At 42.8% G+C, this 24,552-nt stretch overlaps 3 protein-coding genes across 8 annotated transcripts in view; 2 read left to right on the top strand and 1 right to left on the bottom strand.

Moving 5' to 3' along the window:
- The window catches only part of UHRF1BP1 (UHRF1 binding protein 1), a 76,603-nt gene extending 68,686 nt beyond the window's left edge, over positions 1 to 7,917 (top strand). For 3 of the 4 annotated variants that reach the window (XM_044931082.2, XM_025271274.3, XM_025271278.3), the window contains 2 exons: positions 8 to 100; positions 7,737 to 7,917. In XM_044931082.2, the coding sequence (XP_044787017.1) occupies positions 8 to 100; positions 7,737 to 7,784 (141 nt within the window). In that variant the 3' untranslated portion in view covers positions 7,785 to 7,917. Of the gene's footprint in view, positions 1 to 7; positions 4,746 to 7,736 lie in introns of those variants that run through there. The other variant, XM_025271267.3, reaches the window with a different exon arrangement.
- TAF11 (TATA-box binding protein associated factor 11) lies at positions 4,961 to 12,657 on the bottom strand. Its single transcript, XM_006050356.4, has 5 exons — positions 12,375 to 12,657; positions 9,372 to 9,517; positions 6,743 to 6,830; positions 6,316 to 6,412; positions 4,961 to 5,632 (listed from the first exon to the last, which is right to left on the bottom strand). Exons 1-5 carry the CDS (start codon positions 12,543 to 12,545, stop codon positions 5,502 to 5,504), a joined length of 633 nt encoding a protein of 210 aa, XP_006050418.1. The 5' UTR covers positions 12,546 to 12,657; the 3' UTR covers positions 4,961 to 5,501.
- A 1,351-nt stretch (positions 12,658 to 14,008) lies between these two features.
- The window catches only part of ANKS1A (ankyrin repeat and sterile alpha motif domain containing 1A), a 168,167-nt gene continuing 157,623 nt past the window's right edge, over positions 14,009 to 24,552 (top strand). For all 3 annotated transcript variants that reach the window (XM_025271296.3, XM_025271291.3, XM_025271285.3), the window contains exon 1: positions 14,009 to 14,352. In XM_025271296.3, coding sequence (XP_025127081.1) covers positions 14,144 to 14,352 — 209 coding nt within the window. In that variant the 5' untranslated portion in view covers positions 14,009 to 14,143. The remainder of the gene's footprint in view (positions 14,353 to 24,552) is intronic.

The raw sequence follows: 24,552 nt of genomic DNA, 5'->3' as shown, positions 1-24,552 counted from the left end.
TCCTCAGGTGAATGAACTGCCTACCCTACGAAAGGAACTTATAGAAACTAAACAAGCATTGGCTCAAGCCAACCAGGATAAAGAAAGACTTCTTGAAGAGGTTAGGAAGTATAACCCCCTCTTTGAGCTCTGAGAGCAGTGGCTCAGCGGTCTTTGCCAAGGAGAGAGGAGGAGCTCACCAGCAGTCACGCCGCCTGTGGCAGACTCCGTCCAGTGCCGGCCAAGCCGGCGGAGGACGCGCAGCTCACTGCTGGTGGTGTCCTTTGTACTAGCGGTTCTGACTTGGATGGAAGACAGGGCAAAGCATGACCACGTTCCAGGAAGTTGGGGCCCACTTTGTGTGTGGCTCAGGCATCACGTCTCGCCTGTCCTTTTGGCCCTCAGCACACTAGGTGGAATCTTCTCGACACTGTAGGGTCATTTCACCACCTGGTTTCATGGCAGAGACCTTTGCTTGCTCCACAACCTGTGTGAACAGCGCAGAGTTCCCATCTCCTCGTTCGGTCACCCACAGAGTCACCAAAGGTTCTGTGTCTCAGAGCTTGCTTTCTGTATTGGACCTGGGAAGTGCTGCGGCGGTAGAATGGAACAGGAAGTAGCCAGCAAGGCGGGAGCCAGGGGAGGCACAGGAGTGAGTGAGACATAGATTCTGGCTTGTTTGGAAAGGAAGCTAAGCTCCTGTCATCTTGGCTGATGTTACAATCAGATTGTTCAGGGTTAAGCTTCCTCTCTGTGATGCCTGTCAGCGTTGTGATGCTGTGGTAGGACGTAAACAACAGTAGCGGCTCACTTGTATCATCTCTCCCTTCTGTAACACAGTGTGTTTGAAATTTAAATCAAGAAACGATTCACTCTGGGCTAGGTTGAGGTCAAGGCTTGGTGGGGATCGTAGGAGAGCTTGGTTCCTACTGAACCCACTACTGCCAGCCGTGTCCTGTCTGTCTTCCACAGCTGCCCCTCACAGGTTTTTTCCTGTCTCCCGGGGGTCCCTGGCACATCAGCTTTCCCAGCGCTGTGACTTCCTACCAGCAATCTCCTTAGTCCTTGGTGGTGTCGGAACTGAAATTGTGTTTTATACGGTAACATAAACATCTCAGCAGTTGCCTCTCACCTGCCTCTATCACTGTGGCTTTTTAAAATCATGTTATTTTGACTTAAGTTAAAAAAAACCTTCAGCATAGCTAGGTTTTGCCCTGACTGCTGAAAGAGCTATTTCCCCCCTCTTTCTTCCCTAATTCCTCCCCAACATTCTATCTTGATCCATACTGCTCTGTGCTATACTTCAAGCTCTGTTGATTGGACAGAACTGTTCATCAGCAAACTCACCTTGAATTGGCGAGATGGTAAAATAATGATTTAGTAGTGTCACTAAAGTCTTAATCACACATGACCTACTAGGGGAAAGATAAAATGGTTTCCTTTATGGGCAATCCTGCCTGTCTTGTATATTCTAGTTTTTTGACTATAAAAAGAAATATGCATTCAAGAAGGAACAAGATCTAATTTGCTCAGACTTTTAAAGACTTTTTGTTGTGATTTTCCACTAAGACAGTTTTAAAAACAGCAATTGCTATGAGTTTATGGGGATATCCTCTCATAGGATACAACTTAGGAAACAACTGACAGACTTAAGAATAAACGTCTTTCTGAGAGAATGTCAACAGTGGAAGTTCCCTATCGGTTGATGCTTGGTTTGACCTTATTTAAGAATTTTATAAATAACCTGAAAGTAGGATATTATAATGCAATCGAATGTCAGTACTTCCAGGCAGTGAAGATAAACCAGAAGCGATTAAAAAAAAATTTGCAGAAGATTCACAGACTGGGCTGTGAATACTCAGGAAAGTGTCAGGTGAGATTCTCTATAGGTTAGTGTGAAGCAGTGCCCCTAGGGGAGAATAAGCAACCACTGAGACAGTGAGCCCTGGAAAGAGCTCAGGAGAGAAACCTAAGCATTGCCATAAGGGAAGAGGGGTCAGAGTGCTGCTGTAGGGCGTGTGGAGCCAACACAGGAAACAGCATCTCATCCAAGACCATGGTAACGCCTTAAATGATCTGTGCACTTCTAGGGGCCTTACTTACAAAGTATGTGGTGAAAGGTGAAAAGGTCTAGAGAACAGCAAAAATCGTCAGGGGTGGAGGTACACATCTTTAAAATGTGAGCTCCAGTTCTGAAAAGGATGAAAGCTGAGGGTAGTGTTAGGTCAGATATTCAGTCAAGATCCAGGACATGTGCTTCGGGTCCCACAATACTAGGGCTGGCCCTTGTAGCCTTAGCACCTACAAGCACTTCTTGTAGCAAATCAGAAACTCCTAGGGCTCTCTGTTTAAGAAGTGGTGCTGTAAGAAACTATTGGTGCAGAAGGTTTATGAGAAATCCTTGCATGATGACTTTCCAAAAGGAATTATAGGAAACGGGTTATTTGGTGATATACAGTGGAGTTACCCACTGCATCCCTCCACAGACTCCCCTTTAAGTGCTTCTGTCAAAGGCAGAATGATGAACAAAAAGGATCACTGGTCCTCTCCAGCGTGGCATGTCTAATGTTCTTAGAGGGGACAGAGGAAGAGCCAGTAGCCAGAAGACAGAATTATCCAACCTTGGGTTCACCTGCATTGGTCTCAAATCACATTCTGGTTCTCTTCCCTTCCCCTGCTTTGCTGCCCTCCCTGTCCCTCCATGCGAAGAGTTGCCTGGTACACTTTCTCTTTAAGTGTCCGCTTGGTAGGAGGCAATAGAAACAAATCTGGCTAGCGCCGAGGCTCACCCCTTTAATGACCAGAGCTCACTCAGGTTTCTGGGCTCTGTGGCGCTCTTGTCCATGTGACAAATGTAGCCCTAGAATTTGAATTTCCTTATGTGACAGCTTTGGCCATTGTCTTGAAGTTCCTCACTCAGGAAATACGGTAGAGGCTCAGCATCCCATGGAATTTTAGTAAAAGTCATCTTGTATAACTTCATACTCCTATTCACTGGGGGGAGAAAAACTTTCATAGTGAAGAAATGTGACCTTGTTGGTAGTCCTCAGAATAAATGAAAAGGATGGAAGGAAAAAAATAGTAGTATCAGCTCCTTCGGACTGCTGACGATTTCTGCCTTGGAGCTTTAAGACTGTGAACACGAAATAATAATACCTCAAGAAAATGTCTGGAGTGAAACACCCCTATCCAAAGACTTCCCCCACCACAGTCACCATGTCAGCTGTGAAGCGTTTACGCCTGGTATTACCTGTGACTGTAGATTTCCTGTTTACATGGAGGTACTGGAGATATGCTTTAGTGCAAATGGACTGGTTTAAATCTCTCTTAGCTAAGCTGCAGGGGTGCTTAGCAATCTCAAATCCTGTTTTTAACTCACTGGAATCATTAAGCTAGTTTATTAGACCTAAGACAGAAGGAATGGGTTCTAGTCTAACCATGGCTGCTTTTTGCTGTGTATTTAATCTGACCCTCATTTTGCCATGGGCCTCAACCTTTATGTACACTTTTTCATGGTTCTGAAAGGAATGGTTCCTGTGTTTGGAATATACAAGGCTTAAGGCAGCCCTCACATACCGCATAACTGAAATTCTTCCATTTCATCCACTTACGTCAGTTTTCCCATAGGCTAGTTTAGGGGGTGGTGGAAAGAAGGTGTAGTTTGAACATACCGATACAGGAACTTGGCATTCCAAACCTTTAAACTAAGGTTGGTTTGTTTTTTCCCTCCCTTATATATTTACCTTAACTTCAAAAACAGTTAATAGTAATATCACAAAATGATGGAAACAGCATTGCTGCACAAGCTAGTGGGATGACATCTGGCTATTTGAGAACTGCAAGAGCTGTCATTGCTCTGTGATTGACCGTAGTCATTATTGTGCTTCAAGAGATTCTGCTGTGATTGAGGGCCTCTCCTTTCAGGGACTATAACCTTCCCTGGAATCTTCCCCTACCTCCTGCTGGAGGAGGAATATTCCCATTCACCTCTGGGTAGGTACATATAGTTGCTGTTGTTGAATGGGGATTATTTTTTCCATCTCTTACAACAGATACAAGGGGGAATACTCTTAGATAACCTTAAACTGTGAGGCTTTGCTAAGTGGCTACACTTGGGATGTGAACTTTCTTCCTTATTATCTGTAAATTTCAGCCTTATCCAGTATCTCATATTGCAATAGGTATAGCTCCTATGACCACTTAAAAAGCTTCCTCTGGAGCTGAGATATGTATTTTTGTTTATTTGGTTTTCCCTGCAGTTTTTGGTCAAGATTTAGCCTGAGTCTTACAGCGTTTCTTTGTGGAATGCACCACTGAAGTGTCTTCTCCACTAGCTAAGTACATGTTTAAAGCCACAAGTTTTAATGCTAGACACTAAAATCCAGATTTGCCCAACTTTGTGTCTAAGCTGTTTCCCCTACTCAGGGTGCTAACCAGAATTGGAATCTTTACTGACATGCTCAGGAAAGCTTCAAAAGCAAAAAGCTTCAGAACCCCTCTCCTTATGGTACTGAATGATAGAGAAGAAAGAACTCTTGGAGATTGCCCATTGCCAATTATATTACAGTAGCCTTATTACTGCTAATCACTGTCAATAAAAAGTCACTCCATTCCCCTCTTCTTGAGGAAAACAATGAGAATGTATCCAATGAACTGGAATATTGGTCAGTATTGAGAAATTTTAATGTTGCAATATCTAATCAAACCTTGAGTGTACTGGTTCTGTGAACCACCTGAAAAAAGCAAATTAAACTTATCAAACAGTATTGGTTCTGGTATATCTGTTTATAGGAATTGAAACACATAGGCATTTACATTGTTTTTAAGTGCTTTAAGTATTCTTTTATGAGATACAATCTTAATGGTTCTAGTAGGGATGGGGAGGGCTCCAACTTTCACAAAAAATCCCAGACAAGTTTTATTTGGACACCAGCAAACTTCTCCCCATCCCAACCAGCTAGACAGAAAAAATACACACACGGCAAGTTGGAAAACAGCTTTATTAATCATTCACCAGAATCCATAGAAGAATCTCAAACGTTTACAGGGACAAATTGTTCCACTGCTTCTGCTGTCACCGTGTCCTTCATGGTGGAGTATCACACGTCAGGTTTCTGATTGTTTCATTTACTTAAAACCAGATGTAAAGAAACAACCTAAGTCACAGCAACTTCAGGCTTCAATGTGAAACCATCAAACCGTCTTGAACAGGTTTTCTTTCTGAAAGCAGCATTCCTGTCCAGAAGATGCTTAAGGCACACCAACCTTTCTTCTTCCAATTAGCCAGTAATAGTTAAATGCCTCAGATGCCCTCAGAGGTCCTGATATTTAGTCAATATTTAGTCAAGGCAAGTATGAAACAGGGTGCATGCCTTCTTTTAGGTGTAATGAATTATCAGTTTTGAGAAAGACATTAAAATCATCATGGAATCCTTGGAGGACTGAGATACCAAAGCACCAGTGCAGAGAATCTCATGCAATAGGAAGTCCGGAAGCAGGGCTTCGTTCTTCTAGACTTTGGTCTAGAAGAAGATGATTTTTTTGTGCTTTGAGTTGGGAATTTGCCCCTTCGACTTTAACCTCCGAACAGCCTCCCTCATGTGTTTGGGTTGCAGCGGTGGCATTTCTCCCCACTTCTCACACACATCCAGTGCTAAGCAGAGGACAAGGAGAAGAGTTTCATTATCACACAAGAGCTTATCACAATCCTTTCGAGTCCTGTAATTCTCATTAATTCCTCTTAAAGGTGCTAAAGAAATAAACCAAGATATTTTCCCTTCTTCAGAGAATGCTATAAAATGTATCATTTAGCTTTAGCATGATATCCCACATCAGGCTTTATCACAGGCAACAGTCTAAAACACAGCTTCTCCTTGAAAGAATAAATATTTCACCATCTAGAAATTAGCAGAGAGTAGCAGCCAGGTTCTTTACTTGATGGACAGAGAGCAGCTCCCGGGGGATCATAACATCAGGGACAACTACTCACCATACCACACTGGTCAGCCCCAGTGATGACTTTCTTTGTATCTCTACTTTGGGGAGCAGAAATGAACAAAGTCCATTGGAGAAAAATACCGTCTACTTCTGTCACCCTGGGCTGAGGACAAGAATCAGGAAGGGAGACTTCCAAGGTGTTCCCAGACCTCCTAGTATTGAAACTTTCAAGGAATAATGTATTCAATACATGCTCTCCTGAATATAAGGCTCTTGCCTTGGTCAACTTCTAGTGTAAATGGAAACTACCACTGGGACCTCATAAGTCCCTCAGTATATATATCCTTGGAAATAAGACGACCACAGGCTCAATCCAGTATTTAGACCAATACCACTTACCTTCTTCTACCACCTCCCCGACGAAAACTTTGGAAATACCAGACATAGCAATAACAACATTCTGAGAGACAGAGGTGCCTGTGATGGACTGGATCAGCTTGAAAGAAGGACAAAAGACTGTGATTAAGGTAGTCAAGGACTGGCTTTGGAACATAACACCCACAAGAGCTCTGAACTAAGAGTTCACTAAAGGCTTGATGCTGAAATTGACACCAGTAATACAAGGTTTCAGGTGTATAATGGCCTATTTGTTGAGAATATAAAACTACAACTTGTCAGACTATTGAGGGGCATGTATTTTTATTTTCCTGCCTAAATGTTCCACCAACTTGCCTAACACTTCACTGCAAAATGTCAATGGATACAGCCCTTCAGCCCTGTTCAGTTTTCATGGCTCATGGAAATGAGTGTGATAGTCCATCCTTACCCTTTTAATGGCTGCCTTAGGGAAAGCTGACCGGCGGTACATTTCATAACGGTTCAGCTGCTCCTCCGAAAAAGAAGAAACCAGGATTCTAGACAAAGATTCAGGTAATTAAGTTCACTTATAACAACAAATACTTAAGATATACATATTATTATGTCAATAAAACCAAGTCTCAGACATTAAAAAAATTAATTTTTCAAGGGACCAATAGTATTAGGCTTAGTATTTATGAGGAATGAAGAGAAAGTATTTCTATTACTCGACAACAGGTGAAACATAAGTTCCTTTCTTACTTCACTAAGAACAAAAACAATGTTGGGTTACTGAATCACAGTAGATAGATTATGTTTTCAGCAGTAGGCTCTCTCTTCCCATAATGCTACCTCACTACATTTCACATGATAAACATTTTTCAAAAAACAGATAAATAAGTATTAAAAAGCATGGTGTTAGTGAGGGTGGGAAGACACAAATTCATACATGCTGGTAGAGTGTGGGTGGAACACCTTTTTGGGGATTCTGAAAATACAAATGAAAATCCTTTGAGAATGTTCATATTGTTTAAACTACCAATTACACTTCCAGGGGTTTATTTTAGGAAGTATATGGACAAGTATGCAAAGACATGCTCAAAGATGTTGATCATAATGTCAAAAGAAAAACAAAACAACTGCAGAGGTAGATTACATTATATTATAGTTCATCCACATAATAGAATACAATGCGGCTGTTAAAAATGACAATTTACGGGCATATTTACTGACATGAAAATATGTATATATATCAAACATTAAACTATATCTGAAAAGGTATATACACAAATATATACCCTGGGTAAACTCTGGGTGGTGGGGTTATAAGTAATTGTTTTTTCTATTTTTCTGTATTTTCTGAATTATTTGCAACAAATTCATACTATTTTTACAATCAGAAAACATAATGAAAACAGGTAATAAACAGTATTTAACATCTTTGAAATTAATTTTATTTACAGATAAATATATGTAAAGAAAATATCTTGGTGAATATGTCAAAATGTTAACTGTGATACTTTCAAATCCTAAAAGATGATGCTGTGAAAGTGCTGCACTCAATATGCCAGCAAATTTGGAAAACTCAGCAGTGGCCACAGGACTGGAAAAGGTCAGTTTTCATTTGAATCCCAAAGAAAGGCAATCCCAAAGAATGCTCAAACTACTGCACATTTGCACTCATCTCACATGCTAGTAAAGTAATGCTCAAAATTCTCCAAGCCAGGCTTCAACAGTACTGTGAACTTCCAGATGTTCAAGCTAGTTTTAGAAAAGGCAGAAAAACCAGAGATGAAATTGCCAACATCCACTGGATTATTGAAAAAGCAAGCGAGTTCCAGGAAAACATCTATTTCTGCTTTATTCACTATGCCAAAGCCTTTGACAGTGTGTATCACCACAAACTGCAAAATTCTTAATGAGATGGGAATACCAGACCACCTGACCTGCCTGTTGAGATATCTCTATGCAGGTCAGGAAGCAACAGTTAGAATTTGACATGGAACAACAGACTGGTTCCAAATAGGGAAAGGAGTACGTCAAGGCTGTTTATTGTCACCCTGCTTATTTAACTTATATGCAGAGTACATCATGAGAAATGCTGGGCTGGATGAAGCACAAGCTGAAATCAAGATTGACGGGAGAAACATCAATAACCTCAGATATGCAGATGACACCACCCTTATGGCAAAAAGCAAAGAAGAACTAAAGAGCCTCTTGATGAAAGTGGAAGAGAGTGAAAAAGTTGGCTTAAAGCTCAACATTCAGAAAACGAACATCATGGCATCTGGTCCCATCACTTCATGGCAAATAGATGGGGAAACAGTGGAAATAGTGACAGACTTATTTTTTGGGGCTCCAAAATCACTGCAGATGGTGATTGCAGACATGAAATTAAAAGACGCTTACTCCTTAGAAGAAAAGTTATGACCAACCTAGACAGCATATTAAAAAGCAGAGACATTACTTTGCCAACAAAAGGCTGTCTAATCAAGGCTACGGTTTTTCCAGTAGTCATGTATGGATGTGAGAGTTGGACTATAGGGAAAGCTGAGTGCCGAAGAACTGATGCTTTTGAACTATGGTGTTGGAGAAGACTCTTGAGAGTCCCTTGGACTGCAAGGAGATCCAACCAGTCCATCCTAAAGGAGATCAGTCCTGAATATTCACTGGAAGGACTGATGCTGAAGCTGAAACTCCAATACTTTGGCCACCTGATGTGAAGAACTGTCTCATTTGAAAAGACCCTGATTCTGGGAAAGATTGAAGGCGGGAGGAGAAGGGGATGACAGAGGCTGAGATGGTTGGATGGCATCACTGACTCAACGGACATGAGTTTGAATAAACTCCAGGAGTTGGTGATGGACAGGGAGGCCTGGCATGCTGCAGTCCTTGGGGTCGCAAAGAATCGGACATGACCGAGCAACTGAACTGAACTGAAAGTGATATTTTTCTTTTAACTTAACCATAACATGATATTGATATATTAATTATCTTAGTTTGAGTTTAAAAAAGTAAATTTTAAGGCCAAGAAAAATGTATTAACTATGTGGTCAATTTAGAGCCTTGAAAAGGGAGCGATCAGAAAACTGACTTACTGCATCTTTTGAATCTCATCTTCATCCACTTTCTGCTTCTTCTCTTTCTTCTCTTTGGTATCTATTTTCAGTTTTTTGGCTGCAGGAGTAAGTAATGAGTCTTCCCTTTCAACTGCTGTTAAATCTGCAATATCCTGACTCTTGAGCTAAGAAGACAGAAGAAACCCTTTATATATACGGCCTACTTTACAGACTTGAGTAAGGCAAAAAGACATTGTTCTCATACAACACAACGAATTCTCTTATTTCTGTAGTTTTTTGGTTCCAGGCATTGGCTGTACATCAAAGGTAAGATATCCTATCTCTACTAAAGGAGTTTACAGCCCAGGAAAGAAAAGCTGCTACATTATCCAGTTTTCCAGGTTACCTATGATCCTAGTTTCAGTATCTGTTTACATAGGCACGGTAATGCCAAGGATCATGAAAGCCACACTCCCCTTGAGCCCACTCTTCTGACCTCATTCTTTATTTGGCTGCCTTGGGTCGTAGTTGCGGCTTGTGGAATCTTTCACGTGCTGCGGACTCCCTAGTTGTGGCGCAAGGGCTCCAGGGCACGCAGGCTTCAGGAGTTGTGGCACTGTGGGCTTGGTTGCTCCCACACATGTGGGATCTTAATTCCCCAACCAGGGATGGAACCCACATCCCCTGGGTTAGCAAGGCAGATTTTCAACCACTGGACCACCAGAGAAGTCAGTGACTTCAATCTTTAGAGGGGATATAAGAAAACCTCTCCATACAGCCAGCTCTTCTTCGTCTAAACCTATGGATTTCTTTACCAATGATGAGTCCATGTGGAAAGAATATTTTAAAAAGGGTACCTTCTTATCAAAGCAGTGTTTCTTTGAATTTGGAACTTTTAAGTGAGCTTCTCACACATGTAGTGCTCTTTTCTTCTTTCCAATTCTACTGTATCAAGCAAATATTTATTTCCCATTACTAGACTGAGAACTTTTTTTTTTGGCCTTGCTGTGTGGCTTGTGGGATCTTAGTTCCCTGACCTGGGATTGAACCTGGGCCCCTTGCAGTGAGTGTAGAGTCTTAACCATTGGAATTCCCTAGACTGAAAATTTTTTGAAGGTTTGTCTCTTATTATTTATCCCTCTTTGCATAAACATTTAACATTGTTTTATTCACAATATGTTTAATAAAGACAGCAAAAAACCCTCAAAATCCAAACTTCATCCCCTCCAACTTAACATAGAATCTAAGGCTATGACAAACCTCATTAATGAGATTTAACTTCTGTTTTCCTTAAAGAGGAACTCACAGTTAAATTCATATGGGAATATGAGAAGTAGGTGAGAGTGAAGGCAGTAAATCTTTTAACAACTTTTTCAACTTCTTCTCTGGTTACTGATATATATGAATTTTCTAACCTTTTTGTGCTTCAATTTTGATGATTTACATTATCCTTAAAAATGAGCCATTTATCTTGAATTTTCAAAATTAGTCTAAACTTGAACATTAGATTTTCTTAAAGCTTAAAGATCTCCAAATCAGTGCCTATAAACACTGCAAATAAGCAGGTCTTAATTTTATTGTTTCTTACAGTTTTTAAAGCACTAACTCATTAATGTCTATTTTTAATCCCTATTAACTCCTTGCTTTTACATTCTTCTAGTTTATCTTGTTCTTTTTCTGGTTTCTTGAGGTGGGTGCTTATTTTCAGTATCTCTGTAAAAATATGTAAGACAATGACTTTTTCTTTAAATAAAAATTTGGTCAAATCCAATGGGATTTAATGTTAATTTCTTTAATCCAAAGCTATTTAGAAATTGGTTTAAAATGTCCAGGTGTTAGTTTTTTTGAGGGAGTGGGAGAAACTCTGTGTTGTTAATTTCAGGTTCTATTGCACTGTACTGACAGAATATGATGTTATGATTTTTACTTTTAAGAATTTATGTTTTTCTTTGTGGTCTGGTATATGATCCATTTAAAAAAGTGTTTCAGAAGCATCAAAAGTTTTTTATCTTCTAGGTGCACAGCTCTTTACTGAACTAAGTTAATTATTACTCAAATCCTTTCTGTCCTTGAGATCTGTTTTTTAAGTTCCTTCATAAAGTAGTTTTGTCACATTTTTCTTAAAGTTCTTAATTTTATATATTTTGATGCAACTTTATGTTCTGAAAGGCAGTTTCCATTTAATCCAATGTCTTCTCCCATGAGTTCACACTTAAATTCAAACAGGAATTACAGTTCCAAGACCTCAAGACTCTATTTTTAGAAATGGAACCTACCTAAGGCTCTAAGATTCTGGTCTTCTGACCGATACTCAGAGAAGCAACACTGCTGAACACTTGGGATAGCAGTTTGGTGCTATAGAAACTCTTGGACATTAGCACCCAGGTCGCTGATAGCAGTTAAATGTCCCAAGAGGAGGAGAACATGACTAAATTACTACCTCAAAGTCTCCCTTTAACGACTCAGCCTATAATGACGAAGTTATGCTTAAGCAATATCTCAGAAATCATACTGAGGTGAAAGGGGTACCAGGAATCCTGGGTTCTAGCTTTTGCCCTCCGTTTCAATGTCGATTGGCATCTACCCCAATTTCCTCACCAGGAAAACCAAGAAGCTATTTGAAATTCCCTTGGCAGTGGCTTTTTAAAGTCTTCATTGAATTTGTTACATTATTGCTTCTGTTTAATGTTTTGGTTTTTTGGCTGCGAGGCATATGGGATCTTCGCTCCCCAAACAGGGATGAAACCCGCACAGGCTGCATTGGAAGGTGAAGTCTTGACCACTGGACCGCTAGGGAAGTTTCCTCTTTGAAGCACCTTTAACGCCCAAGGGCAGTGATGAAAAATACTGACCTAATGGTTGAGTTACTGGAACTCAGACAGCTCCAAGGTTTCCTCCCCTTTCTTACCCCAACTCTGCGACTGCAGATCTAAAGGGTTATGGTGAGCTCGACTGTCTTAGCTTGGGAGGGACCAAACAGGAGGCCTGTCGGGCGAGAAGTGACACAAGCTACGCCGGCCTCATCGACACATCTCTCCCTACCTCGCCTTCTTCAGCGGCGGCCCCTTTCAATTCTCCGTCTCCGTCACCGTCTGTTTCCTCCGGGATTCCGTCCGTATCTGTAACCCTGGGGCCCCCAGGAGCCGCCGTCGTCTCGTCTGATTCCCCGGTCTCTCCACCTTTTTCCTTGGGCGATTCGCAGGCATTAGCCATCGCGGCTAGAACCCGGGAGAGGAGAACGCGCCGCTGTCAGACTCCCGAGCTCAGGACGCCGCGCAGCCCCGCGGCCCCGCAGCTTACTTCCGGTCGTCGCGCTCCGATGACATCACCAAAACCGCTGCTCCAAGGGGTCATTTAGAGACGCGCCCAGAGGGTTGCAGGGCTTCGGTTTACTCATTTGGTGGCGGTGCGGAGAGGGAAAGTTGAGGGTACGGAAATCAGTTTGTGGATTTTCCACCTTGAGAAGCCAGCATTTGTAAAGGAGGGCTTTGTTGTTTACTGAAGGGCTCCTTTTTCCTTTCCGTCCTTCTCAAAGCACAACCTGTTAACGCCTTCCTAATCTGCTTTCCTCAGAGGAAAGTTTGCGGACAGGAGAAAACTCCATCCGTTGTTTGCCCTTGTGGAAAGCAGCTCCCGGGCAAACGCAGACAGGAACTCAACCTTTTACGCGTTCAGTTGGACCTCAGAGGCCTGTGTTAACATTGAATTGTCAGCATCTCTCTTTTGTTCCTCAAGCACCTAAAAAAATAGTCGTACCGCTTGAACTGAATTTATCCAAATTGATTAGTAACTCCACAACTACTGAGCGCCTTCTTCGAGCCAGAAATAGCCCTAGTACCAGAAGCAAAACGCAGTTTCTACCGAATTGCATATTTCCCAATTCACCAGTACTCAAGATCAGAGTCGGTTTTACAAATCTGACCTTTAATGTCAGTTTGGTTAATATCCGTCAAAAGTAAAAGGAAACGGGGCTCCCTGGCAGTTCAATTGTTAGAACTCTGCGTTTCCATTGCAAGGGGCGATGGTTCGATTGGGGAGCTAAGGTCCTCCATGGTGGGGCGAGAGGGAGGGCGGTAAAAAAAGGAAAAAAAAAAAAAAGAAAAGAAACTAAGAGGAAACAAATCCTAAAGGGAGGGAAGTCTTTCCTTTGAATGTTTCGCTTTAACGAGGCATTTCAAGGATTGGGAGCATAAAGTGGGGTTATTTCCGTTTTAAGAATCTCCTCTCTTTCCTCATGAGGTGCGGAGGAGGTCACATTATTCACATCTTTTATCACTAGGTTCCCAAACCCATGACATATTTATGGTGCAGAGGGAATGGGCTTGCAAATGTGGGTGCGCGTTACCACACTTCTCTCTTTGTTTCTATACTGCCTGGATGAATTACCGTATTTCCTGTCTTGCGAGTTCCCAAAACCTCTGGAGAAGGAGGGCACTTCAGGGGGGCGCGGACAGGTGGACCGCGCTCGTCACCTTCCACTTGTACAGCGGGTGACCCCACAACGCAGCCCTCTTGGCAGGGAAGGCTTATCAGGGCGCGGCCGGGTCCACTCGGCTCAGACCGCAGCCACCTGCGCCAGCCCGCGCGGCCCCGCCCAGCTAGGTGGGCATGGGGGCGGGGCGCGGGGGCGCGGTGACGCGTGACGCCGGATCCCGGAAGTGACGCGCCCCTGAGGGACAAGGCGTGGGGAGGGGGGGGTGGTGTCCCCGGCCGGCTCGGGGGTTGCGTTGCCCGGAGACAGAAAGTTTGGGAGCCAGAACGGGTTCGGCGGCGGCCCAGGGAACGGGGTCCAGGGGGCGGCGGCCCTGGGGATGGGGAAGGAGCAGGAGCTGCTGGAGGCGGCCCGCACCGGACACCTCCCGGCCGTGGAGAAGCTGCTGTCCGGGAAGCGGCTCTCCTCAGGCTTCGGGGGCAGCGGCGGCGGCGGCGGCTCTGGAGGCGGTAGCGGCGGCGGCGGCGGCTCTGGAGGTGGCGGCGGCGGTCTTGGCTCCTCGAGCCATGCCCTGTCCAGTCTGCTCAGGTAGGTAACGCTCCGGGTCCGGGTAGCTCTTGGAGACCCCCCTTCCCCCGCCCGTCGCCTGGGTCCCCGGAGAGATGGGGGCTCCGGAGACCCTGGCGGGCTGGGTTTGCTAGGTTTCCTGGGGCAAGGGCAGGCGGCCCGAGGGGCGAGGGGCGCCGGTGCGGGTCCGCGCGGCGTCGGGCTGTCCTCGTCTCCTGTCCTGACCGGGCTGCGAAGAATGGTGGGAGTGCCCAGGTGGCAGCCTCCGCCGCATGGCATAGCCCGGGCTTCACCGTCGGGTGCCAGCTGTTGTATCTCACAAGCCACTTTAGGGGGGAAAATATGTGTATTTTGAATCTCCCTCATCTCCTGCAGAAACTCCCACGCCTTGCAGAATCTCGCGGTTCCCCTGAAGAAATTTTCTCGATTCCATTCTTTGGGGAACTTGGAACCTTCCACCAGGCTCTGCAGGACATGGCTTTTATTGTTTATATTAAAATCGTCTCTAGGTTTATTACGTTCAAAGTGTTCTTCTTTGAGCCCCTCTTGTGCTTGAAGCTTAAATTCCAGTTTATTGTAGTGAACCTCACTGGATTAGTTTGTTAAGTGGCAGATGCAGGGTTCGTCAATCAGGGGCTTTATTCATCAAAAAATAAAGCGTTAGAAAGACTTGTCTAGGACACTGAGGAGTGCTTTAAACTTTTCCAAGGTCTGTTGTTAAAACAAACACTTGAATCTGGAGCTGTAAGGATTGAGAGGAAAAAGGTCGTGTTTTGTGTGGCTTGGAGGGGCGATTGGAGGTGCTTTGTCAGTGTGAGTAAAATGTGATGTTTCAGCAGCACTTTCATAGCCGGTTTTCTTTTCCTTCCTTGTTCTTTTGAGGTTTTTAAGAAGTGGAAGTTCACTTAGAAATGGCTTTGTTTGCTTTTGTTCCCCATTAGTTTATGTAACTTCAGTTTGAGTGAGCTTGGACCAAAGAAGCCTAAGGCTCTATTAAATTATTAGGTATTAAGCACTGAGTACAAAGCCAGGCCTATACAGGAAGATACTAAAAAGCAGTCTAAGAGAAGAATGCTCCCAGGGAGTTCTTTAGGGGAGGCAAAAATCAGTACCATTTGCGGCAATTTCTACAGCTCCCTAGGACAATGCTGTCACATAATTAGTACTCAAGATTTGTTGAATAAACACAAGTATTAATTAGGGAATGACACATTTCTACATAAACTGATGGTGGTACTCACTGTTAGTAGTTCAAAAAAATGAGAGGTTACGTTGGGATGGGATGAGGTGGAGATGAGGAGGGGGACGTCAGCTGACGTGAAGGATGTGAGGCTTTGGGTAGGAAGCACTATGAGAGCATTCCAGGTGGGCCAGCACTGTCAGGGGCACAGAGGTCTCCTTTGTGCTAGTGGGCCACTAGAAGAGCTTTCTGCCCAGAGCTTTAAGTGGTTGGGTATGATAAAAGGAAATAATGGACAGCTGTACTTCCATCTTTCAGAGTGATTTAGTCTTGCTTTATTTTTCTGATTCTTGTATCAGTGCCTGACACAGGTGTTCAGTAAATGTACTTTGAATGCATAATTTGGGTTTGGAATTTTACCTGGATTACTTAGATATTTCTGCACTTCTGATGTCTGTGAGATGAGAGAAAGGCCATACCGGTTTGGAGGTGCCTGTCTCTTATGCATTGAAGGCTACAGCATTTGTGTGCCAGAGATACCTTATTCCCCAGTATCCTGCTGAATATCCTGCTGAAGTGAGAAACTTTTACATATCTCCTGCCTTCAAGTACAGGTCGGGTTACTCTTAGTTCTCTCACTCAGGGACTGTTGACATTTTGCTGAGAATTTAGCGCCCTGTAGTTAAGCAAGACTAGAAAATCTTTGTTGATTTTTTTTTTTTTACTTTGGGCTTCATGCTAATATGTCCAGTTTCTATAGTAAAGGGTGGATGGCTTGTGTAAGAGAGCTTGCTCCTTCTGGCCTGCTCCTGTATCTGTTATCCAGGTGGTAGATAGCCTCAGAGCTGCCCTGGCATCTCGTCCCTGTGACTCCCACGGGCAGGGAGGACCTGCAGGCACTGGTTACACTAGGTGTGTCATTAATTAGATGGGACTCTGGTTCAGCCTAGTGAAGGATTTCTGAGAAAATGAAACCGTGCGTTTAGATAATCCCTAGGTCAGCATGTCCTCCCTTTTTAGGTTTTGAAATAGTAGAGGGCAGATCTCCTGGGCCTACACACCCACCTCAAGGACCCTGGGTTATTTCACGAGAGCCGTGGCGCCGTAGCTGCAGATCTGGCCCTTTCATTAGCTGCCGTATCCTGGCCCACCAGTGCTGTCAGTTGCAGCCTGCAATTGTCCAGCTGTTTTGAGTGACCAAGGGAAGCTGGCAGGAGCAGGAGCGTACAGCTGCAGTGGATAGAAAGGTTCCAGATCCCATGTAAGTGTGTCTCATCTGTTTGTGATGCAGTCCCATCCCCAGCCCCTTCCACAAAGGCTCTGTGCTTGTTCTTAAGCTACAGAATGCCTCTTCTCTCACCCCATCCCTATTCTGTTACACTGCTTGGGCTTAGGTCTTAACTTCTCAAAGCCCCCCCTAATGACCCTAAGACACACAGATCTCTCAGGCTTCCACTTTGGAACCCCTTATCTGCAGTGACTCGTAGTGCATGCACTCATACTTTGCTTGTCTGGATTTCACAGTTTATTGTTTTCTGTATTGTAACCCTCGGGCTTCCCTGGTGGCTCAGCAGTTAAGAATCTGCCTGCCAAGCAGGAGATGCAGGTTCCATCCCTGGGTCAGGAAGATCCCCCGGAGAAGGAAATGGCAACCCACTCCAGTATTCTTGCCTGGGATTTGGTTGTCCCCAAATGTCAGAAGATATGACAGAGTTATTGCTTTTAAGAAAGGATTCTTGATATTTATTTAAGGAATTCAGACTGAAAAAAAAGAGTGGCTACCCTAACTGTTCTATTGAAATGGCCCTTTCAACCAGAAAATGGATCTGTAGCTTGGAAATTGCAGTGACATGACAATTTTTTTTCATGTTGACCCTTTTACTTTTGCTCTCCTCTGTGCCAGATTGCTTTTGAATATGCCTATTTTGAGCTAGATGATTTTAACATCCTGAGGAGGAGAGCAGTGCTGACCATGTAAGGATGTCGAAAGGGCGGGCTTAGAAGCAGGAACTCATGGATGTGTGTGATCTAAGTTCCTGCTCTTCTAAGAGAATGCAAAAACAAAATAACAGAAACCCCACAACTGTTTACTGCTATAGCAGTTTTCTGGATATTCTACTAAACCTCTTAATTAATTAAAAAATGGTTTTTACACAGTGGGGACTTTTCAGGTGCCTCAGCCAGTAAAGAATCCACCTGTCAATGGAGGAGACACAGGAAACATAGGTTCCATCCCTGGGTCAGGAAGATCCCCTGGAGAAGGAAATGGCAACCTGCTCCAGTATTCTTGCCTGGGAAATCCTGTGGACAGAGGAGCCTGGTGGGCTACAGTTCATGGGGTTGCGAAGAGTCGGGCATGACTTAGCAACTGAGCATGTACTTTTTACACAGGGAGCTCAACCCAGTGCTCTGTGACCACCTTGAGGGGCAGGATGGGAGTAGGTAGAGCAAGGTCAAGAGGGAGGGGACATGTGTATACTTACGCGGATTCACATTGTCATGCGGCAGAAACCAATACAACAGTGTAAAGCAGTTATCCTCCGATTAAACATAAATGGAAAAAAAATGGTTTTTAAGGAACTTCTTAAAATACTTATTTAAGTATAATTTTATTCACATGGCAGCCCTTTTTCCTTTCCTTTGAAATTACTGTACATTTTTGCTTTCTCTAAAGCAGAACGTGGTTCCCCTGTTAAAAAACAAAACAGAAAAGGTGGCATGCCTGGGAGTGACTGTAGTGTGGTTGCAAACATCTGAGCGTGCCTAATTCTTAAACCGAGTAAGGCGTCTCCTGGTAGTAAAAAAGGGTTTAACAATTTAAGAAGTCAGAGATCTCCCTTTTCTTACTTCTCTGGTTGAAATTCAGTTTTGAGTGTCTTAGTTATAAAAATTAGAGACTGGAAACAGGTCAAACAGTCTTGTGAAGAACTTGGTTTGTATTCAGTCAGCTTCAGCATATTCACTTGTCCTGGGAGGTTATGGTCCTGGTGAAAGTTGTGTCTGGCCAGAAAAATCCCTTCAGAAGATTCTTCCGTGGACCCACCCTCCTTGGTTTGTCCACTCAAACAGCTGTGACTTTTGGTTTTCAAAAGGAAGTTAAGCTATTTCTACCCTAGTCTTCAGTAGGGAGAGTAAATTACTAGGTTTTATAGCCCAGAGACACCAAGGAAACCCCAAATGTAGATGATGGAGAGTTTGTTCTTGGAAATGTCAGGCTCTCCTGTGGGCAGAAACTGGGCCTGTGTTGGAGAGCCCTCAGAAAATGTTCCCCACACTGATTTCTAAAGGATTACTGGGAGATTTTTTGTGGTATAGAAAATTATATTGTTGTATTCATAGAACATCTTCACATAACTTTGGTGAGGTTAGAGTTAGTGGTAGTAATACTAGAAATTATATGGTATGGCTTCATATTTATCCTTTCTCAGTAATTTGTAGATCAGGTTTGTTTAGTTTACAAATCAAAAAAATTTTTAAAACAGTTGTCTCTGCTTTACTTGTGATGTTATTACCACTATTAAAAACAGTGAAGATGTTCTAAGAAGTAGAGCTGCCTTCTGACTTACTTAACTGGTGAGAGTTTCAGCATGGTAGCTATGGGGTCAGGCTCAGACCCAGTTCTGCCTTGTGAGGTAGGCAAATTACTTAACCTCTCTGAGCATCTGTGTCTCCATGTTTATTGAGTTGGCCAAAAGATTCCTTTGGGTTTTTCTGTAAGATGTTACTGAAACACTAAATGAACCTTTTGGCCAACCTAATACAATGTGCCCAGGATAGTACCTACTTTCTGAAGCAGCATCTCATGAGCTAAGATATTAAGACACATAATGCTTGGCTCTTGCCAAGGGCCTGGTAAACCTGGGCTGCTACAGTCATTTGATGGGAGCCCAATGCTTGCCACCTTTGAGAGATCTGGAATGATAATCCTGTCTTTTTTTTTTTTTGTTTCCATTTAAAGATTTATAGTAATTGATAGCTGGAGAAGGCAATGGCATCCCACTCCAGTACTCTTGCCTGGAAAATCCCATGGACGGAGGAGCCTGGTAGGCTGCAGACCATGGGGTCACGAAGAGTCGGACACGACTGAGCGACTTCACTTTCCCTTTTCCCTTTCATGCATTGGAGAAGGAAATGGCAACCCACTCCAGTGTTCTTGCCTTGAGAATCCCAGGGACGGGGGAGCCTGGTGGGCCGCTGTCTATGGACACGACTGAAGCGACTTAGCAGTAATTGATAGCAGAGGCTCCCAGCATTTTCAAATATGAGGTAATGGTGGCAAAGTTACAAACTGATATAGACTCAAAATCACTTGTCTGAAATCTTGGGGCTTAGAATCCAGAATTTGGGGGTTGTGGAGGATACTGACCCCCCACTGGAATCTGGGGCAGCACTCTGAAACATTATATTTTTGCAGTGAAACCTGTTAATATTCACACTAAATGGGATAACTGTGAAGCTGCTCAATGTCAGTTTTGTATCTAAACAAATTTGCCACTAACTTTTAAAAGTGTGTTTTCAGAACTTTTTGGTTTTCTGAATTGTAGATGAGGAAGTATGGATCTCTGCCTTTATTGCAGAAAAATCGCTAGCCACAGTAAAAGCACAAAGAAGAAAATCCTCTATAGTTCTACTACCTAGAGAAATTAGCTCTTGTAATTTTGATGAACATACTTTGGTCTTTTTTCTATGCACCCTCCCCCCCCACCCCCCCAACAGACCATTGTGCTGTATGTACTTTGTCTCAGATTTCTCCTTAATATATTGTGAACATTTTACCATCATTTTCTAGTCCCCTCAACCTCATTTGAAATGGGTAAGTGGTATTCCATAGTGTGTATGAACTGTAATTTATTTAATCCCTTCCCTGCCATTAGGTATGAGTTTGCTATTAGTTTTCTGCTGTTGGAATAATACTGTGATGTACATCCTTGCAGATAAGTTTTTGTGCATGCTCGTGATTATGACATTTTATATTCTCAGTAGGCTAGTAGATGTAATTTGAGTATTTAACCACTGCAAAAATCACATATGTGCAGTTGAATTTGAGGACTCATAATAATTCTTAGGCTCCTTACATCTCCTGGGTCCTTCTGATTGGAAAGTAATGTATTGATCTATGGCTCCTAAATGCTAGTTATGTTTAGAAAGTTACCTTTGTGCAGACATAGAATTTTTAATAGTCAGGTTGGGGCCTCTTGGGTCCTTTCTCAGAGGCAAAATGTTTAGAAGAGGGCCATTAGTACGCTCCAAGCAGAATGAGACAAAATCCATTTTGTTTCTGCCATTTGTTGTTCTAGCCTTTATTGTTGGACATTTCAGACATACAGAAGTCCAGAGACTTATTTATTTATTTTGACTTGAAGCTTATGGCATCTTAGTTCCCCAACCAGGGACTGAACCTAGGCCTTTGGCAGTGAGTGCAAAGTGCTAACTAGTGGACTGCCAGGGAATTCCTGAAAATATTTTATTTTATATTGTTGGTTTGTTCAAATCTGCGTTCAAACAAGGTCTGTGCATTGCATTTGGTTGGAATGTCTCATTACTGTCTTTAAACCTTTGGATTTCATCTCTGTCACTTTTTTCATTCCAGTTTACTTGTTGAAGAAAAAATTGTTTTTGTCAGTTTTTGACAAAAAATTCATTTGTCTGTTTATCAGAGCCTGGGTTTTGCTGATTGCATCTCTGAGGTATCATTCAGCGTGTTCATCTGTTCCCTGTGTTTGCTATGAGCTGGAAATCAGATCCTGGTTTAGTCTGATTCAGGTTCAGATTTTCTGGCGGGATTTCTTCCTAGTGGGTTTCATGTATGTCCCTCTGTTTAGGCTTCTTTTTTTGCGACGTTGGCAGCCATTGGCACTCATGATCTGTAGCCCTGATTTAGAATTTGCAAAGTGGTGGTGTTTTCATTTTTATGTTACCATCTTCATTTATTGACTGAAATACTTTCTGGAGAGAAACTTTATAGAGAAACCTCGTGTTATTAACTGCTTCGTTACCCTGAGGTACAGTTTGTGCAGGAAAAAGGGATTAAATGCTTGATTCTTTCCCCTTATTTACCTGTTTTCAAATCAGGTTGCATTCCAAGTGGTCTTCAGAGGTGTCCAATGAGTTTCTTGTGAATAATCATTATGAATGCACGGACTTAAGCATATTCGTGCTTCAGTAATAACCTTTCTAAAATGTGCTCTGAGACATTTAGATTTTGACAATTTTACCAATAAAGCCCTTGAATTGGTTTGTAATGAAGTGGTGTGTTTGTTGTGTGTGTTTGTGTATTTTAGTTGAGTGCTGTGTCTACTCAGAGTCCCCCCGTTGTGCTGGTTCTTCTGGTCACTTGCAAATCAAGCATTAAGATCTTCGAGTCTGGATTAGTTCATCTGACTTTTAATTTTTTTTTAAGTTTTCCACTGGCCATACTTGGCCCTATAAGTTAGAAAGCCTTAAAAAGATACTCTAGGGACTTGAATAACCAAATTTCTTTACATTGTAATTATGGAAGACCCACTAAGAGTGGTGTTTTCCCACCAGCTTTATGGTGTGACTCTTTAAGATAAGAATCTGTGTCAAGGTGAGTTGTTACTTATTCAGTCTCATGTTACTCTGAATATATTTCATGGTGTCACACTTTTTTAGTATAAGCATTGAATAATCAGGTCTTGTCATTTATTTCTTAATTATTGCATTTAGAGCTCCCGCTCAGGTCTGATTTCGAGTTCCTGTACTGCCATCTGTATATATTCTTTTTCTTTTTGGTTTGGAGCTCAGCTGTATATGCAAACCTTTCTTTGTTTTATTTTATCCCTTGGTTTTATGTGTTTGGAGTTGGGGTGGGAGGTCTGGGTCAGGATCCTTCTGCTTTGGCGCAGATTCCCCCTTTGACCAGCCATGCAAATGTTACATGTGTAGCCTCAATTTAAAAGTGATAAAAGCAGCACATAGAACGACTTATTTGTTTCTCTTTTTGACAGTTGTTGGGACAATCAGGGTTCTACTTCAAAGAGGTCTTGGCCTCTATTAGGCAGTGACAGCATCCAGCTCCTTCGTACTGGCTTCACAGCACTTTCATGTTGGGCTCTCCGATTCTTTAAAGAGCATTGTCATGAGTTAAGATGAAAAATGAAAACAGAAGTAAGAGAAGAAATATATTGGACTTCATTTACTGAGAAAGGAAAATCTATCCTGAGACACCTGAGCTTCATAGCGCCAAGGAGTTTAACACTTGAGTCGGGCAGTGTGTAAATCTCCCAGGACTGAGCTGTGGCTCTGCCTCCATGGATGGGGTCCGTCCTCTGTTGGGGCTGAGTGAGGACTTGATGTGGTGTCTGCAGAACAGTCTTTTCCTTTACTATGCCTGGAAAAGCAGCTCCAAGGGTATGTCCCGTGAATAATAATACCAGTATCAGCACTGATAGAACATTCACTGATACTGAATTAGTAACATGAATTTGGAGGACATTAGTAAGTGCTTGTCCTTACTAAGATTAAGAAAGTAAAATTTTTTATTATTGTCCCTCCTTTTGTTCATCTTGTACCTTTGAGCTTTGCATGTGTGAAGTCAGATCTTCTAATTGCGATTCTTTTCAGCCACAGCAAAAGCTTAAAAATCTCAGAAGTTTAAATTTTATTAATTAAAAAAAATTGGAAACTCGCTATTCTCAGCTGTGAAAAAATAGAAACAGTGGTGCTTTTACTTAAGATATCAGATATTTAGAAAACAGAAGTGAGTTTATTTGGAGATGGTGCTTTATGTAACCTTGGGAGGATGCTTCTTTTTTGGCCACTCCTCACAGCTTACATAGACTCTTAATTCCTTGCCCAGGGATTGAACCCAGGCCCCAGCAGTGAGACTGCCAAGTCCTAACCATTGACCATCAGGGAGTTTCCAGAAAGCCCCACCTTAAAGGGAGTTTCTGTCTGTATCCCAGCTCTTCTGGTCTGAGTGAGCCAACTTGTTGACTTTGTTTTCCTTTCACCTGAAATAAGCCTTCATTCTGATTTCTTTTCAGTCTCCTTTAAACAGTCCATTTCTCAAGTTATTTTTCCTTTTGAGTTATAGACCTGCTTCTGAGGAGTCCAATGGCCAGAAGAGGTTTCAAAACAGATCATTTTAGGACTGTTGGCCTGGAAGGTTCCTAGACTTTGTGGGTTTGTCGTTAGCTCTTTGCTGGAGCCCCGCCCTGGCTTTGTTGATTCCTCTTAGTGTCATGTTCCCTACTTGTCTTCTGATCCAGCTTGATTTTGGACCCTGGTTCCATCCGGTGGTCTGATTCTTGCTTCTTCAGGTTGCCCCACAGCCCTGATAAAACTCCAGTGAAGCCCAGTCCAGATGTAGAATTTGAGGTAGTTCACTCACAGGTTAATTCAGAGCTGTAGCTCAGAACTGTAGCTGTAGACTCTGGGCTGGGCGGTTGTACATGATGTGAGGAGAGAGTTTCGTTTTTTGAGCCCTTAATACTTTGCTTGGCCTGTACCTGGAACTTCACACCCTATTTTCTCAGTCTATCTTCACAGCGTATCTGCTGGATAATTGTCATCACCCACCTGTTACAGATGAAATAGCGGAGATTCAGGGAGAAGTTAAAGTGACACGCTCAGGGCCACACGGAGGAGGGCAGAGCCAGGAGTCTGACTCCCCAGACTGTTGCTGATAAAGCACTGAGTTTGACCCCTTGGAGAATTTGAGTGTCTTTGGATATGATTCACACCACCCCTTACTCTCTTTAGGTAAAGTTTTACTAAAGAAGATTAATTAAGGATTTATTTATTTTAATTTAGTAGTTGCTTTGATAACCCTTTTTATCATCCACAGTTCTTAAGCACTTTACAAATATTAGCTCATTTTGTCCTCATAACAACACTTTGGGGAAGGCACTAGAAGTATTGCCATCTTACTGATGAGGAAACCGAAGTACGAAGTACGGAGCCGTCAAGTACCTTGCCCACGATGGTGACTGGGAGGTGCTGGGGCTTGGTTCCCAGCCCGGGCAGACTGGCTGTGGAGTCCTTAGTTTTAGCCTTCATGCAACTAGGGCAATTTCTTC

This window comes from Bubalus bubalis, chromosome 2, assembly GCF_019923935.1.
Source record: "Bubalus bubalis isolate 160015118507 breed Murrah chromosome 2, NDDB_SH_1, whole genome shotgun sequence".
NCBI lineage: Eukaryota > Metazoa > Chordata > Mammalia > Artiodactyla > Bovidae > Bubalus > Bubalus bubalis.
This window is presented reverse-complemented; position numbering and strand designations above follow the sequence as displayed.

Bases quoted from the DNA above. Each gene is read 5' to 3' on its own strand.
- TAF11 (XM_006050356.4), bottom strand. From the start codon at position 12,545: ATGGCTAATGCCTGCGAATCGCCCAAGGAAAAAGGTGGAGAGACCGGG. The intron at 6,413-6,742 runs GTAAGGATGGAC...CCTTCTTTCAAG, and splicing joins CTAAGGCAGCCATTAAAAGG to CTGATCCAGTCCATCACAGG. The intron at 5,633-6,315 runs GTAAGTGGTATT...TCCTCTGCTTAG, and splicing joins CGGGGAGGTGGTAGAAGAAG to CACTGGATGTGTGTGAGAAG.